At 43.7% G+C, this 15,551-nt stretch overlaps 1 protein-coding gene and 1 long non-coding RNA gene across 2 annotated transcripts in view; one reads left to right on the top strand and one right to left on the bottom strand.

Annotated features, from left to right (window-relative positions):
* LOXHD1 (lipoxygenase homology PLAT domains 1) overlaps nucleotides 1–15,551 on the bottom strand; it is a 166,911-nt gene that overhangs the window by 115,236 nt on the left and 36,124 nt on the right. The window contains exons 5-6 of the mRNA XM_025428987.3: nucleotides 13,483–13,581; nucleotides 7,159–7,307 (exon numbers count right to left, since the gene is read on the bottom strand). Of these exons, the coding sequence (XP_025284772.3) occupies nucleotides 7,159–7,307; nucleotides 13,483–13,581 (248 nt within the window). The remainder of the gene's footprint in view (nucleotides 1–7,158; nucleotides 7,308–13,482; nucleotides 13,582–15,551) is intronic.
* LOC118355301 (uncharacterized) lies at nucleotides 1,296–14,005 on the top strand. The gene is made up of 3 exons (XR_004817503.2): nucleotides 1,296–1,436; nucleotides 5,712–5,889; nucleotides 13,506–14,005. It is a non-coding gene; the product is annotated as an uncharacterized LOC118355301 (long non-coding RNA).

Below are 15,551 nucleotides of genomic sequence, written 5' to 3'. Positions count from 1 at the left end.
TATGGAACTTCTTGACCTGACAAGTTTAGCTCACCTGAAAAAGAGAATGTGTACCACTCTACACCTCTACAGGACAAAACCAGCTGAATCACAAAGGAAAGAGATCATATTTGAACAGACTTTTTGAATAACCACCAAGACTCTAAAACCTAGATTTTCCAAAAACACTAAATAGAAAGAAAGGCCGACAGAGAAGATAAAAGCTTAAGTGCTGGTACCAAAGGTAGAAGAGTCTGTGAACAGCTCTAAAAAATTTCCAGACACATATTAAAATATGGGAACAATTATCTACGAAAACTCTAGGCCACAAGATCTACAAGATGAGGCTGGAGGGGGCTAGTTCCTGGAGACGAGGGAGATAGAAACACCCTTGCCCATGACTGATGAAAGAAGCACACACCTGGAGACTGTGTGTGCATGTGACACATAGACAGACAGACCAAAGCAATGACCAAATAAAAATGAAGAGTTAGTACCCCCTGAAGGAATATCCTCCTTTGGAAGACAAGCCCGTACCTTCTCAGAGGTGACAGGAAGCGCAGAGGTCATGAGCCCCAAGGGCGGGGAGATGGATGGCAGCCCGAGAGGCCTGGCCACTACAAGTTACTGTCTTCAGCAGTGACAAGGGCACGGCAGAGCCATAAGGCAAGACCAGCAGATGGGAAAAGCCGAGAAGGTTACACTATGGTGAAGGAGACGAGGAAAAGGTAGAGCTGCCAAGCGGGGGTCGTCTGTCCCCTGTTCTCTACCATGGTTCACAGACACACCCAAATGATCCACGGCCTCAGGGCTTGCCTTTCGGGCCCCCTCCCCCACAGCATAAGCACACCCACGTGAGCACATGGAGTGGGGCCTGGGGTCAGTAGGTTTTAGATGGTGCAGCGTGTCAGCCGCGATCCCTAGCAGGTCTCCTTGCTCTGTATTGGAGTAACGTCCCCCAGTTTCATAGAACCTGATTGGAAAGAGGCCTGCTCTGTGCAAAGTGAATTCTCTCCTCCTGATGCAGAGCAACGTGAGGAGGATGAGGTCCCCTCCCTCCAGGCCGCGTGCCCAGGAGCCCAAGGTGCACGCAGGCTGAGAGGCCCACAGAAGGTACCCGCTGTGTACCGGCCACGGGGCGGACAGTGCAGAAACCGAGCCTCTGCTTTAAAGATGCACGTATGTTATCCGGGAAACATGGCCCGTGAGCCGTGAGAAGCCATCGCCACATTCCAAGCAGCACGGTTGAACTGTGGCTTCCTTTCAACGTTCTAAGGTCATAGGGCAAAGCCCAGGTAAGTTCTGGTGCAGGAGAATGAAAGGAGGAGGAAGACTTTGGGGAGCTTACGAACCCGCTCTAAAACACACCTCAGCATGCAGGAGTTAGCAGGGAAGACCTGGGCTCAAGGCAGAGTGAGAGAATGTTCTATGGGGGAAACCAAGGCCCCCAACAGAAGGTGAGATCTCCTCCCTGTCATGAGGCTATCCTTCCCCGCACCCTCCAAGTCTCAGCATCACACTAAAAAAAAAACTAGGTCACATGATATAAATAACTGTAGATGGCAACATTTGAACGGTGACACCCTGACGTTCTTTCTTTCCTCCACTGAGCCTACCCGTATACCCACTCCCTCAGGCCCACCTCAGACCAGAGCCAAGAAAGACCTCTGATGGCTCATGATGATTAGGGCCTGCAGAGGTCCCACCCCCACCTACCCCCCTAATATTATTTCCTGCTGCTTGGACCTGTGCTCTGGCCAAGAGCTATTCGATAGGTCTGCCCCACCACCCAGTTCCTCCTCCCTGCCCCTCCTGGCAAAACCCTACCTGTCTTCATGGCCCAACTCCAGTGGACCCCTGATGCCCACTGAGTCACGGCTCGCCCCCACAGCCTCTGTTCATACCTTATTCAAGACGTTCATCTCTGCCTGCTTTGCATTAAAGTCATGGTAATTCTGATTCCCCGTGTCCAAACCAGAAAATGTGGTTTGATCAACACTACTCTACTTGTGGGACTCCCAAGACAGCACGTTTGTTCACTGAAAGCTGGGCTTTCCCTGAAAGTCTGGGATAGAAGGCTACAAGTAAGGATGATGGTTTGAGGGACCTGTCTTAATCTTTTAAGGAACAGAACAACACTTATTATAACAGCCGCAGTCAGTAGCCGCAGAAATGCTGTTGACTATTGAGTTTGAACCGGTAACAGAAGGACACACTGGCTTCTTGAATCCCTAAAATCAACTCCATGAGTCTCTATCACCGCTTCCCACCAGAGCCAGTTGTTCAGGCTGCGCTTTTACTCCTGACAGCAGGCAGCAGGCAATCTTCTCATGTGGACTAACACGTGGCATAGTGGAGGGAATCCAGACTGAGAGTCCAGAGGACCAGAGGTAAGGACCAGGCCTGCCACTGAAGAGCTGCAGGCCCATGGGCCAGTCTCTTTTCAGCAGCAGATGGACCACAGACAAGGACCACTGGTGCGTGACGCTCCATCTTTCGACACTTGCTCTTCTAAAGTGGTCTTTGAATGGAACTGGCCATTTGAGTTGATCAAAATTGTGGACTAACCAGATGTGGGGGCCCAAGCCATGGGTAGAGGCAAGAGCTGGGGGAGAGGAGGATGCCAGCCCCTCCCCCCGCAGCAACTCCAGGAGAGGGTGAGGCAGTGGGGGAAAGGGGTCACCCCAAGGCCCATCTGGCTGGGCTGAGAAGAACACGTGGGCAGCCTACTAGAAGGGAGACCCCACCTATGAAGGCGTTAATTAGGTTGGATTTTAGATTTCTCCCACCAAGCCCTTATACACAAATGCCAAAGGAATGGATGTCATATGAAGTCCAAGGCAACTAGCCTGGTGACTTCAAGAACCAGGAGCACTTACCACGTAAGTGTCAAATATGGAAACATGGCCAGTTCAGTAGCCCCATTTAATTGGTGTCCCTGGGGAGCTGAAGGCCAGCAGATCAGTTGGAGCAAACTGTGGAGGGGCAGCCCGAGGTCCGAGGCAGGGGAGGCAGGACGCTCAAGCTGGCTGTCCACAGCAGAGTCACAGAATGCTTTTGCCCCAGCCTCTTGCTTCCAGCCTGCACCCACGCCTGCCTGGGAACTAAAGCCCCCCCTGCTCAATCCTCCCTCCCTTAAGAGAATATCTAGTAATTCCAGGCACACTGACCTACAAAGTGCTTGAGTTCATTTTATGTCTTATCCCCAGGAGGCATTTTGGTTTGGTGTTAAGTTTTAGGAATAGGCTCCTAGGAGTTTTACAGAAGGCAATGAGTCTTTGAGAGGGACACCTGCCTTGGCAGGGGGAGGGGGAGGGCAAGTGGGGCCCTGAACTTGCCCCTGCACACAATACAGCCATGAAGAGAACAGTCAATCTCACACTGAATGTGGCCTGCTTTGGCCTTCTGGTGCAAAATAGTGTCTGACTTGCAAATAAGAAAAGAGAAAGGAAGGAAGGAAGAAGAGAGAGACGGGGAGGGTGGGAGGCGAGGTGGAAACATCAGTCTGAACAATCAGGAGAGCAGAACTCTGCCGCGGGCCTCACACAGCGTCCAGTATGAGGATTCAGGAACGTGGGCATGCCTAGTGGGATATAAGAGTGGGTCTTTATGAAATAGGGCTAAAGATCTCTAGAGATAGTAGGGGCTGCACCGAAAAGACAAAAGATGATATTAAAAGGGAACTAGATCAGAGAAGGAAAGGTATCAAGGAAATCAAGAGCAGCAACGCCTGGGAATTTATCCTAAGAAGTAATCCTAGATGTGCATAAAGATAGGCTACAAGAACAGGTGTCACTGCACTGTTTATAGGATCAGTAATGCTGAGGAAAAGAATGCTCAACAGAAGATTGGTTTAATAAGTCATGGTCTATCTGTGCCCTGAAATACTAGTGCACTCATTAAAAAATTACATTGTAAAACCTTCGTGTCATTCTATTTAAACAACACAGGGAGGTGCGCATGTTCTATTTTGAAGTGGAAATGAAGCAGCTTATAAAACACTGTGTTTACGATGATCTGCAGGATGCTGATCTTTTAAAAAAAGATAAATGTATATTAATTCATAGAAAAATAGCTGGAGAATACTCACCAAGATATGAATACGGCTTATCTCTGGGTGGTGAAATCACGGTGATTTAGGTTTATCTCATTTTTTGTTTGTTTGTTTGTTTGTTTATTTGTATTTGCTCACTTTTTACAATGAATATCTATTACTTTTACTAAAAAGGAAAAAAGCCACAGAAACATTCAGAATTAAAATGCACGTTGACAGGAGAAAGAAATGGACCCGAGAGTATGGAAGAGCCGATCGATCGATTGATGATGGGGTGGGGGAATGTGAGGCGTTCTCACCAAATGCAAAGCAGAGAAGGGAAGGAGCCAAAAGGAGGCTGAGAGCTTTGCAAAACAGAGAATGGAGATCCTATATAAATGGCTCATTTGTGCTCCCCATAAAGAGGCCAGAACAAATGCCATCCAAGCAAGAATCCGGTATACAATAGGAGACCTCTTTTCTAAGCTATAAATAAATAAAATAAAATATAAATAAATAAACATCCTTTGCTCAAAGTAAAGACTGATCATGGCCCCGAGAAATGAAAAACAAAAGCAAACAGAAGGAAGGTAGGAAGAAAGGAAGGAAGGAAGGAAGGAAGGAAGGAAGGAAGGAAGGAAGGAAGGAAGGAAGGGAAGATGGGAGTATAAATGAACTAACCTAGCCCCCCTCTTTTAGACTTTTTATTATAAATTTGAAGGCAAAAAAAATGCCATAAGCATCTCAGCTGGAAAACAAACAAACAAAAAAAGAACAAAATAAAACAGATTATCCTGAAAGAAACAAAAATCCTCTTGGCTTTAATATCAAATTTCAGAAGGCAGAGGAAGGAGATTCACAATATCTTAAGTGGAAAAAAAAAAAAAAGGAAAAAAAAAATGTTCTCCGTCTGCCAAGCTGCCATTTCCTTTGAGTGTGAAGACGACAAAGAGGCCTGCCCAGGCCCACAAACCTATGTCCTTCGGGAAGTGTCTGAGGAGCACACGTCAGCTGAGTGTGGGCCCACGTGACCAAGAAGGGACCTGCAACACCTTGGCAAGGCCCCACCAGGCCTGGGAGGCACCCTGCAGCTCATGCACTAACCCTAGGTCTTCATCCCCACTGGCTTCCTTCCCAGAACGGAGCAACGAGGTTTACCACCACCACCCCCGCACTCCCCCCCCCCCCCCCCGCCCCGCCCGGGGCTGAGGTCGGTCAGGACTCCTGCCCCTTTTCTTCTCCAATCCAAGGAGCATTTTGCCCCCTGGAACCCCATTCGGCACCAGGCTGGCTGCTCGCAGAGCCAGGCAAGCCCCCCTCCTTTCCAAAGGAATCTTGGCCACTCCTCACTTCACCAATTCATGCCCTGTCCCAGGCCAAGGGCTGGGGAGGGGCCCTCTAGGACAGTCCAGGCTAATTATGGAGAGGCATGTGCAAACACACGAGGGTGCTCACTCAGCTCTCTCCGGAGCTCCTCCTTCTTAGCCCATTTCTACTACAAAGGTTGGAAAGCCAGCCTTTTCCCACTTTCTGCTGTAGCTAGGGTGGCCACACGACTCATTTCTAGCCAATGAAATGTAGGCAGAGGCCCAAGGAGGGCATTGTGTCTCTCAAAATAAAGTAAGGCTTGCCAGGGAAAAAAAAAAAAAAAGTGGTTTTTCCCCTTTGGTCTTCCCTTCTCTTCCTGCCTGGAATACAGACAAGATGGCGAGTGGTTCAGCAGCCACCGTATGACCATGAGGCAACAAGGGGGAGGATGAAAGCCACAGGGCCCAGGATGGTAACTCAGCAAGAGAGAAGGTATCCTAAAATCAGCTGCACTGGCCCTGAACTGACCACATCTGGATTTTGTATGAGAGGTGAAAACTAAGCTCCAGGTATGTAACACTGCATGTCCATTGTCAGATAATCGCAAACACTGCTGATGTAAGAGGTAATGAAGGTAAGCAGTAACAAAACCTGACCTATCAGGCAGCCTGATTCTCCGTAGTCAAGTTGTTATAAATCTGGGAGAGGGGGCTCTGTTTTAAGCAATAAGATCTTTTTCAAAATATTTTTCAAAAATGTATTCTATGATAAGCCTTCTCTGTCATTGTGTCCTGAGCTGAAACAGACTGATAGCCTCATGAAAGGAAATACAGGTGAAGGGCTGGTAGCCCATTTCCTAACTGACCTCAGACTTCTGTGGAGTTTGAATCTTCTTTTGGCTTTTTATATCTTCTCCGAGTCCCCATTATGGTTCTCAATGCACCGACCTAAGACAATGACTCTTTCCCTGTCTAATCTTCTGCTCTAAGGTTTAAAATTGCAGGCAAGAGTTTGCTAGAAGGGATTGTAATGACCACTCGGCTATGAGAGAGAGTGAGGGATCTCGCCTTTAAAATCAGGGCCAGGCAAGACAGAGCCAGGGCCACAAGTTCTCCTCACAAACTCTGAGCCAGATTATGTGTTGGCTTCTCAGAAGCCTTTTTGTTTCCTTCCTGATTCCTACCTTTATCCTGGGTAGGTAACACTACAAGGCCCCTAAATGCAGGAGCTTCAAGGCAAGAGCCCAAGATGCAGCACAGAAAAGCTTCTGATTGGGGTCCAATGAATGCCCTAAGCCAGCAGGGTTCCATGCATTCATGGGAGGGAGAGGTTCTGGTGGGCCGGAGTCAGGGTAGAGGATGATCAGGCCCTGGCTATGTTTAAAAAACATTTTTTTTAAGACTTTATTTATTTATTTGAGAAAGAGTGAGCACAAGCAGGGAGAGCAGCAGGTAGAGGGAGAGGGAGAAGCAGGCTTCCCGCTGAGCAAAGTGCCCGATGGGGGACTCAATCCCAGGACCCTAGGGATGTGGGATTCGATCCCAAGACCCCGGGATCATGACCTAAGCTGAAGGCAGACACCTAACCAACTGAGCCACCCAGACACCACCTCCTACCCCCAGCTACGTTTAGATGAGAGCCCTGGGCTTTCTGGGAAGGTGGTAACGTGCATGGGGTCTGGGAGGCTATGAGTCAGGCAGCATGGTTGGCCAACAGGTGTAGGTAGAAGAGCGGAGGCAGACAGCCCAAGAGAAGGAGGTTAGGGCTGAAATGTGGCCTCTGAGAAGCAGAACTCCCCGTCCCGGCCACAGGGACCAGAGTCGGGCAGTTGGACCTACCTTGGACAGGAACCAACCTGCAGACCCGCCCTTGTTGTTGTGGCCAATGTTGATCTTCATCAGCTGCCCCAGATCTGGAGCATCCAGTGTGAACTTGTCCTCAGCTCCCCTCTCAAAGTTGTCCTTTTCATTTTCCAGCCTCCGCTCCCCTGTGTGCACACACAGGCAAGAAACTTAGAAAGGAGACCAGAGGAGGAGAAAGAACCCACTGTCTAAAGCTTACTGGTCTGCTCACGGGAGGGTGGTCTCCAAAGTCAACAGAGTGGGAGGTGGGCAGCAGGGGGTGGGGGTGGGGTTCTTTCTCTATTTCCACTCCATTTTGCTGTGAACCTAAAACTACTCTAACAATAATGTTAATTTTTTTCTGTTTTTAAAGTCAACAAGGATGGGATACCTGGGTGGCTCAGTGGTTCAGCACCTGCCTTTGGCTCAGGGCACGATCCTGGAGTCCCTGGATCGAGTCCCATATCAGGCTCCCTGCATGGAGCCTGCTTCTCCCTCTGCCTATGTCTCTGCCTCTCTCTGGGTGTCTCTCATGAATAAATAAATAAAATCTTAAAAAAAAATAAAGTCAACAAGGATAGCTTTATCCTGAGATCTCTGGGCTCTGTAAAGCCCTCCAAACTTGCCCTGCATGTGGCTTGTGCCCAGGTCCCCAGGTCCCATAACTGGGCTCTGCTTTCTGCCTTGGTCTGGAGTTCCCATCCTGCCAACCCCATGTGCACCCCCCAAATCCTTGGAACTGAGGTCTTGCCACTTGTCCTGAACTGGGAGCACATCACCATGGGAAGTGGTCCAGGGCTATGTGGGGACCCTGACAGCCAACAGACCTCCTTACACCTGCTTCATTTTCTGGAAAACAATGATGACAGCTACCAGCAGACACACGAGTTCCACAGAGATTTTTTTTTCTTTTCTTTTGTCACCACGATCCAAGAGGGGATATTATTAATTCTGTCTTGTGGATGAAGAAACAGGCTTAGAGAAGCCAGATAACATGCCAGAGGTCACACGGGTGATAAACACGTCACTAGGATCCATTCTAGCCTGTTCTTTCTACTTTGCAATTTTCCATTATTATGTTCCCAAGCTTATAGGTCATATTAACACTTACAGCCCCACCTAAGCACCAGCCTCATGCTGATGCCATCAACTGGACTTCTCTTCTAAAATTTAATTCTTTATAACTTTCTACATTTTAAACCGCAACAACTCAAACTTACAGAAAGTAGTTTGAGGCATCTATACACCCACCACCAGATTTCAGAGGCAGAACAGATGCTAACACTCTGCCTAATAGGCTCAGACCTTTCCTCTCTTTCAAAGAAGAGACACCAGGTCTAAAGGCTCACCGGCCACTCTGCCTCCACTACTCCCTCCCCCAAATAAACACCCACCCACAAGCGATCTGCATCTTCTCCGAATTTTTGGTCGCACGTGGACGTATCCACAAAGAAAATGTACTATTCTTGCATGTTTTGGAATTTGCATAAATAACATCCCAGTGCCCAGGTGTCTCAGCGGGGTTGCTAACAGCACCACCCCACAGGGCCCGCTGTGAGGATGAACTGACTCGGTACCCACCAAGCACTGGTGGCGGCGCTTGCCCAGGGCAGGTGTTGTGTCCGTGATGGAGGCTGTTGCTCTCGCTCCCATCACCACACGCCCTGTGCAACTGACTTTCCTTTTAGTTAATTCTCTGCTCTTCAGATCACCCTGTTGATGCTAGTAACTCGAGTTCGTTCATGCAACTGCTGTGTAATAGTCATCATACAAAGACAACACTCTCATGTTTCTACTGATAGACATTGAGGTTTCTGCTGTTGTGAACAGTGCATAGACTCCCTCACACCTGCCTGCTGTGGCATGTCTGTGACAACCGCTCTGAGTTGTCACTGGGTTGTGGGTGTGCTCACCTTCAGTGTGTCAGGTATTGTATGCTGCCCTCCACCAGGGTTGCTCTACATCGATTACCACCACCAGCAGTGTCGGACGGGTCTCACTCCCCACATCATTATTAACACATGTAGTTTAAAATCTTTATTTCAATATGCAGACAATGGTATCTCATTGTGATCTTAATTTATATTCTCTCATTTGGAGAGATTAAACATATATACTGTTCATATATATATATATATATATATATATATATATGTGTGTGTGTGTGTGTGTATGGGGGGGGAGAGATCCACCCATATACATTGGCCATGTACACCTTGCTCTTCTGTAGTTTTTTCTGTTCATATACTTCATTATGTTTTTTTTTTAATCATTTCTCCTCTATGGTGTCTTTTATCACACAGACATTTTTCTTGTCTTAATGGACTTCATCAGTAGTTTCCTCTGTTGTTCGTGCTTTCCATGAATTTTTCAGGAGACTCTATCTTAAATTGAAATTCAAAAGGCACTCTTTTAAAGTTTCTTCTAAAAATTTCACAATGTTGCTTTTTCACATTTAAGTCTTAAGCCCATCTGGAAGTTATTTTCGTGAATGGTGAAAGGTAAAAAGATCTAATTTTATCTTTCTTCATATGGTAAGACAATTGTCTGCACACCGATGATTGAATATGTCATCCTTTCTTTCTGATTTAGAACGCTGCCTCTGTGTGTGTTTTTAGGCTCTATTCTGTTTTACTGAGTTATTTGTTTCTTCTTCTATCAATACATCACACTGTTTTAGTTTAGAGATCTGTGGTGTCTTAATATCTGGCAGAGTAAATACCCTCACTTATTAATATCATTTTCATTATTCAAAACAGTGTTCGCAATAGTTAGCCTTTATGGATGGGAATTTTATTAGCAGCTTAAGCAGTGGGATACCGCCTTTTGGAAATGTGACTGAAATTGCATTCCATTTATAAGATAATCTGGGGAAAATTGGCTTCTTAATGTATCTGAGACTTTTCATAACATATTTCTCCCATTCAAATATTCTTATATATCCTCAAATAAATATTTATATTCTTTCCAGAAAGCTCTTGTGTCAGAATTTTACTTAGGCATCTTATAACTGCTACTATGAATTGTGTGTCTTTAAATTAAATGTTTGTTTGTTGTTTTTATTAAGATTTGTATATTAATCTTGTATCCAGCACCTTCAATAAATTTTCTCTCCCATTGATTCTAATGATTTGTAAATCCTGCTGGATTTTATAGATGATTACAATTTTTTATGACAATTAAAGTTTGTTTCTAAGTGGGGTGAGAGGTTGGAGTTTCTTCTAATTATATTGACTAAGATCAAAGAATGTGTGTCTATCTTACTGACTAATTTCAGTTTAAGACTTGCTTTGTGGTTTAGTATGTGGTCATTATGTGCTTGAAAAGAATGTGTATTCTCTACCAATTGGACACAGGAATCTGCATAATTCCAGTAGATCAAGCTTATTAACAATGTAGTTAAAATCTTCTGCACCATACTAAATTTTCATCCATTTTACTTATTAATTATTGAGAGTGCTGTATTGAAATCTTCCACTGTAACTATATATTTGTCAAGTTTCTTCAGGAATTTTGTTAATTTTTGTTTCACATATTTTGGGAATATGTTGTAAAATGTATGCAAGTTCAGGGTTATTACATCTCCTAGGTTAATTGTTCCTTTTGCCATTGTCTGATATACTTTTATTTCTAACAAAGTGTTTTTTGCCTTAAGGTTTTAATTTGACAGATAATATACTTATACCACCTTCTGTGTCATCAACACGCTCCTAATACACTTCATTCCTTTTTATTTATTCTTAGCCCTTCTGCATCATATGTTTAAGCTGAATTTTATTTCTTTTCATTTAATATGAGAATAACTATTTAACTGATGATTTTAATTTATTTCTATTTATTATGATTATTTATACATTTATTTTATTTTATTATTAGCCATCCTTTTTCTTTGCTTCTCTTTCCTCATTTCCTAACTTCTATTGGATTAATTGAAGCTTTATTCCCTCTACTTGTTTAGAAGTTATACATTTCTTATTTTTTGTGGGGGGAGGTTACTTTTACAGTTTTATTATACATCCTTGACTTATTGAAGTTTAAAGTTCATCAATACTTCTACTCTCTTATCACTGTGGGATGAGCTGTGACCAAGAACCTAATTATGTTTTAACTTTCATTATTTCCTTCCTTCTCAAAGATTATTGTGTTTTAGTATTTTGGGGTCCACTTTTTCTCGTGCCCTGATAATAGTCATTACTAGTATTGTTTACTACAGTCAATGCTTGCATAGCTTTGTTAAATAATTTTTACAGTATTTTTGCTTAATTTCTTTCTTGCTTCACCTTTCTTGTGGATATGATTTCCTTTTTCTTAAAGTATGTTCTTCAGCAGCTGTTGACCTAAATTAAAGTATAGGTCAATGAATGATAAACCCTATTTCTCTTTGTTTGCATGGCAATTCATTAATTTTGCCCTCACTCTGGAATGGTATCCTATCAGGACATAGAATTCTAAGCTGATATTATATATATATATATATTTGCTCAGAACATTAAAGCTATTATTCTATGAACTTATGACCTTTTATAGGTAGCTGATAGGAATTTGCTATCTAATTGTTTTTGTAGAAGACAAACAATCTGCCAAATTTGGTGACTTTTAAGATCTTTCTCTGTGCCTCTGGTTTCACCACAATGTATTTAAATGTGGATTTCTTTTTTCTTTATCCTGCTCAGTGATTCCTTCTGTTACTTTAACCTGAAAATTCATATCCTTGCTCAATTTTGAAAAAGTTTCAGCAGTTATCTCTTCAAAATTTTCCTCTTCCCTATTCTAGTCTCTATTTGGAACTCCTGCTCAACATCTATCAGAACTTACTCTGTTCTTCACCACTCATGACCTCTCATTTGTATGTTCTAACTCTTTATGTCTCTGCTCTGAGTATTTTGCCATATTTGTGTTGCAATTCTTAAGTCTCTATTCAGTGGTTTCTACTTATGTTGTTTAACATCAGCAAGGGTTTATATTTAATAACTACCATATTTCTGTTTTCTGTGCTTTTCACGGTGCCTTGTTGTTTTCTTCAATTGTTTTGTTCATGTCTGTAGTCCATTTAAATATACTTAAACTATGGCTTTTCTCAGATTATTATCTGAAATTCTTGAGCATTTAATCTTATTGTCACTAATGTTTAGTCATACTGGATTACGTGTTGAGTACTCCACTTGAGTGTTTTGTAGTTTTGAAAGTGAACTCATCTCCAGTATCTTATCTTTGGGATTCTCATGCAGTCTTGCAAATGCTTCTGCAAGCACCAAAGGTATTACTGGCATGGAACCAATTTTCTGTGCTTGGGAGAAGGGGGTCTCAAATCACACTTGTAATGTAAATCAGACACCAAGCCCACATGAGTGTGAGCAGAAGGCAACAATTTCTCCACAAATGTCTTTAATCTAGAGCCGTTGCAGAGATAAGGTTATTGTACTGATGAACAAATTTTTTCCTGGCCCATTTTTTCACTGAAGATGTTCCTGTGAACCTTCAGGGCTCCTGGCTTTATGTGTAGTTCTAGTTTTGCCTATCTTGCTTCATACAGGACAGAATCTTATTTTCTGACCCCAAATGAGCATGAAAATCTATCCTGTAGATTGTTGAACATGAAAGCTCCCTCCTTCCAAGAGCTCCAGCACCGATTTATAGCTAATACCTTGGTTTTTAGTTCCCTCTTCATTTCTGGCACCTGGAGATTTCTCATTTTCCTTAACATCAGCAATGCATTTTGAATTCTTTAATATACTGCAGCCAAAATTCTCATTTCAGTAGCTTTTCTAACTCCTATGTTATTACATTAACTTGGAAGAAGCACGAGAGAAGCATGTGTCTCAGTTCTACTGGCCTGAATGTCCTCCCAACACCAGGAACCATGTTTGTGTCCTCAGTTCTTGCTTCACCTATGAAGACAAATCTAATTATCTATCCTCTGCCCCCATTCTACTCTGCACCAAACCACTGCTCTGAATTAGGCCATCCCCAGCCACATTCAAAATATAACTCAAGATGGCCATGGAGCTTAAGGAGATAAAGAAAGCGAGAATGAGGTCCTTGGTGATGTAAAGCTTGGGTCTATTCATAGTCTAGGATGAAGAACAATTTTAAATAGACCCCAAACCCAAGAATATCTTTTTCTGAAAACACATTACACACATACATTTTACAAGATGGGCACCTTGCTGTCCAGGGAGGGCCATGAAAAACCACACCGTAAGAATTATTGCTCAGCAGAGGAGACTGGAGCTGCCTTCCTCCACCAGGAGTAGGAGGAACAGTCCACCTAAGAAGTAGAACTGGGCATAGCTTGGGAAGAAACGATTTCAAACCCATTACCTGTATCTCCATACTCTCCAAAGATATTGATGAAGACATCGGCATCAGTCCCTGCACCAATGACATCACCAGTGTACACCCTGACTTCGTACTTGTTACCTGGGAATGAGGAGAGAGAAAGCCTCAGCTCATTAGGTTCCTGAAAAGAGAAGAACAAAGGTCCCAAGGTAGCTACCACACCATGTATACCTCCCTCCAATAGTGTCACCATTGCTGTCAAGAACACTGTAAGAAACAAGTTGCCTGACATTGATACCAAACGGTCATTGCTAGTATATATGTGTATCAAGTCAATGCACTGCACACCTTAACTTATGCAAAGTTATTTGTCAGTTATATCTCAATAAAGCTGAAAACTAAAGTCATATGGCCATTGCTAAATGGTGTGCGCAACATAAATCAGGTAAAGGGAACTTTTGTTTTCATCTACTAACATGCTGCCTTGGGATGCATGAATCATCCCAATCCAGATGCCACATTGAACCAGACCACCAGATGATCTCCCCTGGATATTGAAATGTTTCCTACTGGGCCCACTGCACATCTACTCTGCCCTCTCCAATCTGTTTTCCACACTTCATCACAGTGTAAAAATTCATCGGGGAAAATACATTCTCCAAATGAAAATCAAATTTATATGTAAATTGTCAGGACCATAACCAATGCAAAGATTAGAGGCACTAACAGTAGCCAGCAAATACATGCTTAGTGGTTACCTCACATAAATATCTGTGTTGCTTCCTGTATCTTCCTCCCATCCGCTGAACAGAAACCCATGCACTGTAACCCCCCCCAAATGCCTCAGCCCTGGCCTTGGCCTTGTGGGGGGATGGGATTCAATGCAAACTTGACAACAGGCTGAGCTCTACCTGGGTCTCCTCAGCTGGAGACTGCCTTAGAGTGGGACAGGGGTTGCTGTGTGGTGCATGAAGGAAGACTCCTCTAGACCTTCTTTGGGTGCTAACAATCCCAAGGGCTCAGGCAATTTTCCCTTTCCTTTTCCCTTCCTTCAATGACTTCTTATTTTTTATGTAGGAGAATTTTGTTTAGATTTCTTATGCCCAATACAGGAAGTTCATAAAAATTAGAGGTGTTTCACTAACTCAGAAAGGTATCTGTACCCCCATGTTTACTGCAGCATTACTTACAACAGCCAAGTCATGGAAAAAACCTAAGTGTCCATCATAGGGAGGACAGATAAAGAAGTTGTGCTTATTCACACACACACAGACACTAGAATATCATTTGGCCACGAAAAAGAAGGGAATCTTGACATTTGCAACAATATGGATGGACCCTGAGGGCATCATGCTACGTAAAATAGGTCAGTTACAGAAACACAAATGCAGCATGATTCCACTGATAGGTGGAATCCAAAAAACAAACAGCAACAACAAACAAAACAAAACAAAAAATCCAAACCCATAGATACAGAGAACAAATTGGTGGTTGCCAGGAGTGGGTTATAGGCGTGTACAAAATGGGTGAAGAGGGTCAAATGGCACAAACTCCCAGTTATAAGATAAGTAAGTCATGACCTATAATGTACGGCATGGCAACTATCATTAATAAAACCGTATTGCATATCTGAAAGTTGTTGAGAGTAGATCTTAAAAGTTCTCATTGCAAGAAAAGAATGTGTAATTGCATGTGGTGACGGATGTTAACTAGACTTTTTTTCTCCTTATATACATGTATCAAATCATTATTTTGTATACCTGAAACTAATATGATGTTGTATGTCAATCATACCTCAACAAAAATAAATTAGAACTGTTTTCATTAAGACCTAGAGTTCCAGGCCCTCTGCCTACCTCCTCCCCAGGGGCTTTCTACTCTGCATTCCTTGGCTCTGCCATGTTGTCTGTGTTAATGATTTCCAAGTTCACCATCTACTGCCTCGCACAGTTTGCTGTTTCCTACAGGTGAGGCTTCCTAGTTCTTCAAGAACTTAAAGGAAGTCTGGGGCAGGATCTCCTTCTCAGGTATAGCCCCTCAAACAGCTCCTAGCACAGTGCTGGGCACGTAACTAGAGTCTTACTAAGTATGTCAGAAAGCAACCTGACTCG

The sequence above is a fragment of the Canis lupus genome, chromosome 7, assembly GCF_003254725.2.
Source record: "Canis lupus dingo isolate Sandy chromosome 7, ASM325472v2, whole genome shotgun sequence".
In the NCBI taxonomy this organism is placed as follows: Eukaryota; Metazoa; Chordata; class Mammalia; order Carnivora; family Canidae; genus Canis; species Canis lupus.
The sequence above is the reverse complement of the archived record's forward strand: the minus strand, read 5'-3'. Positions and strand labels throughout refer to the sequence as shown.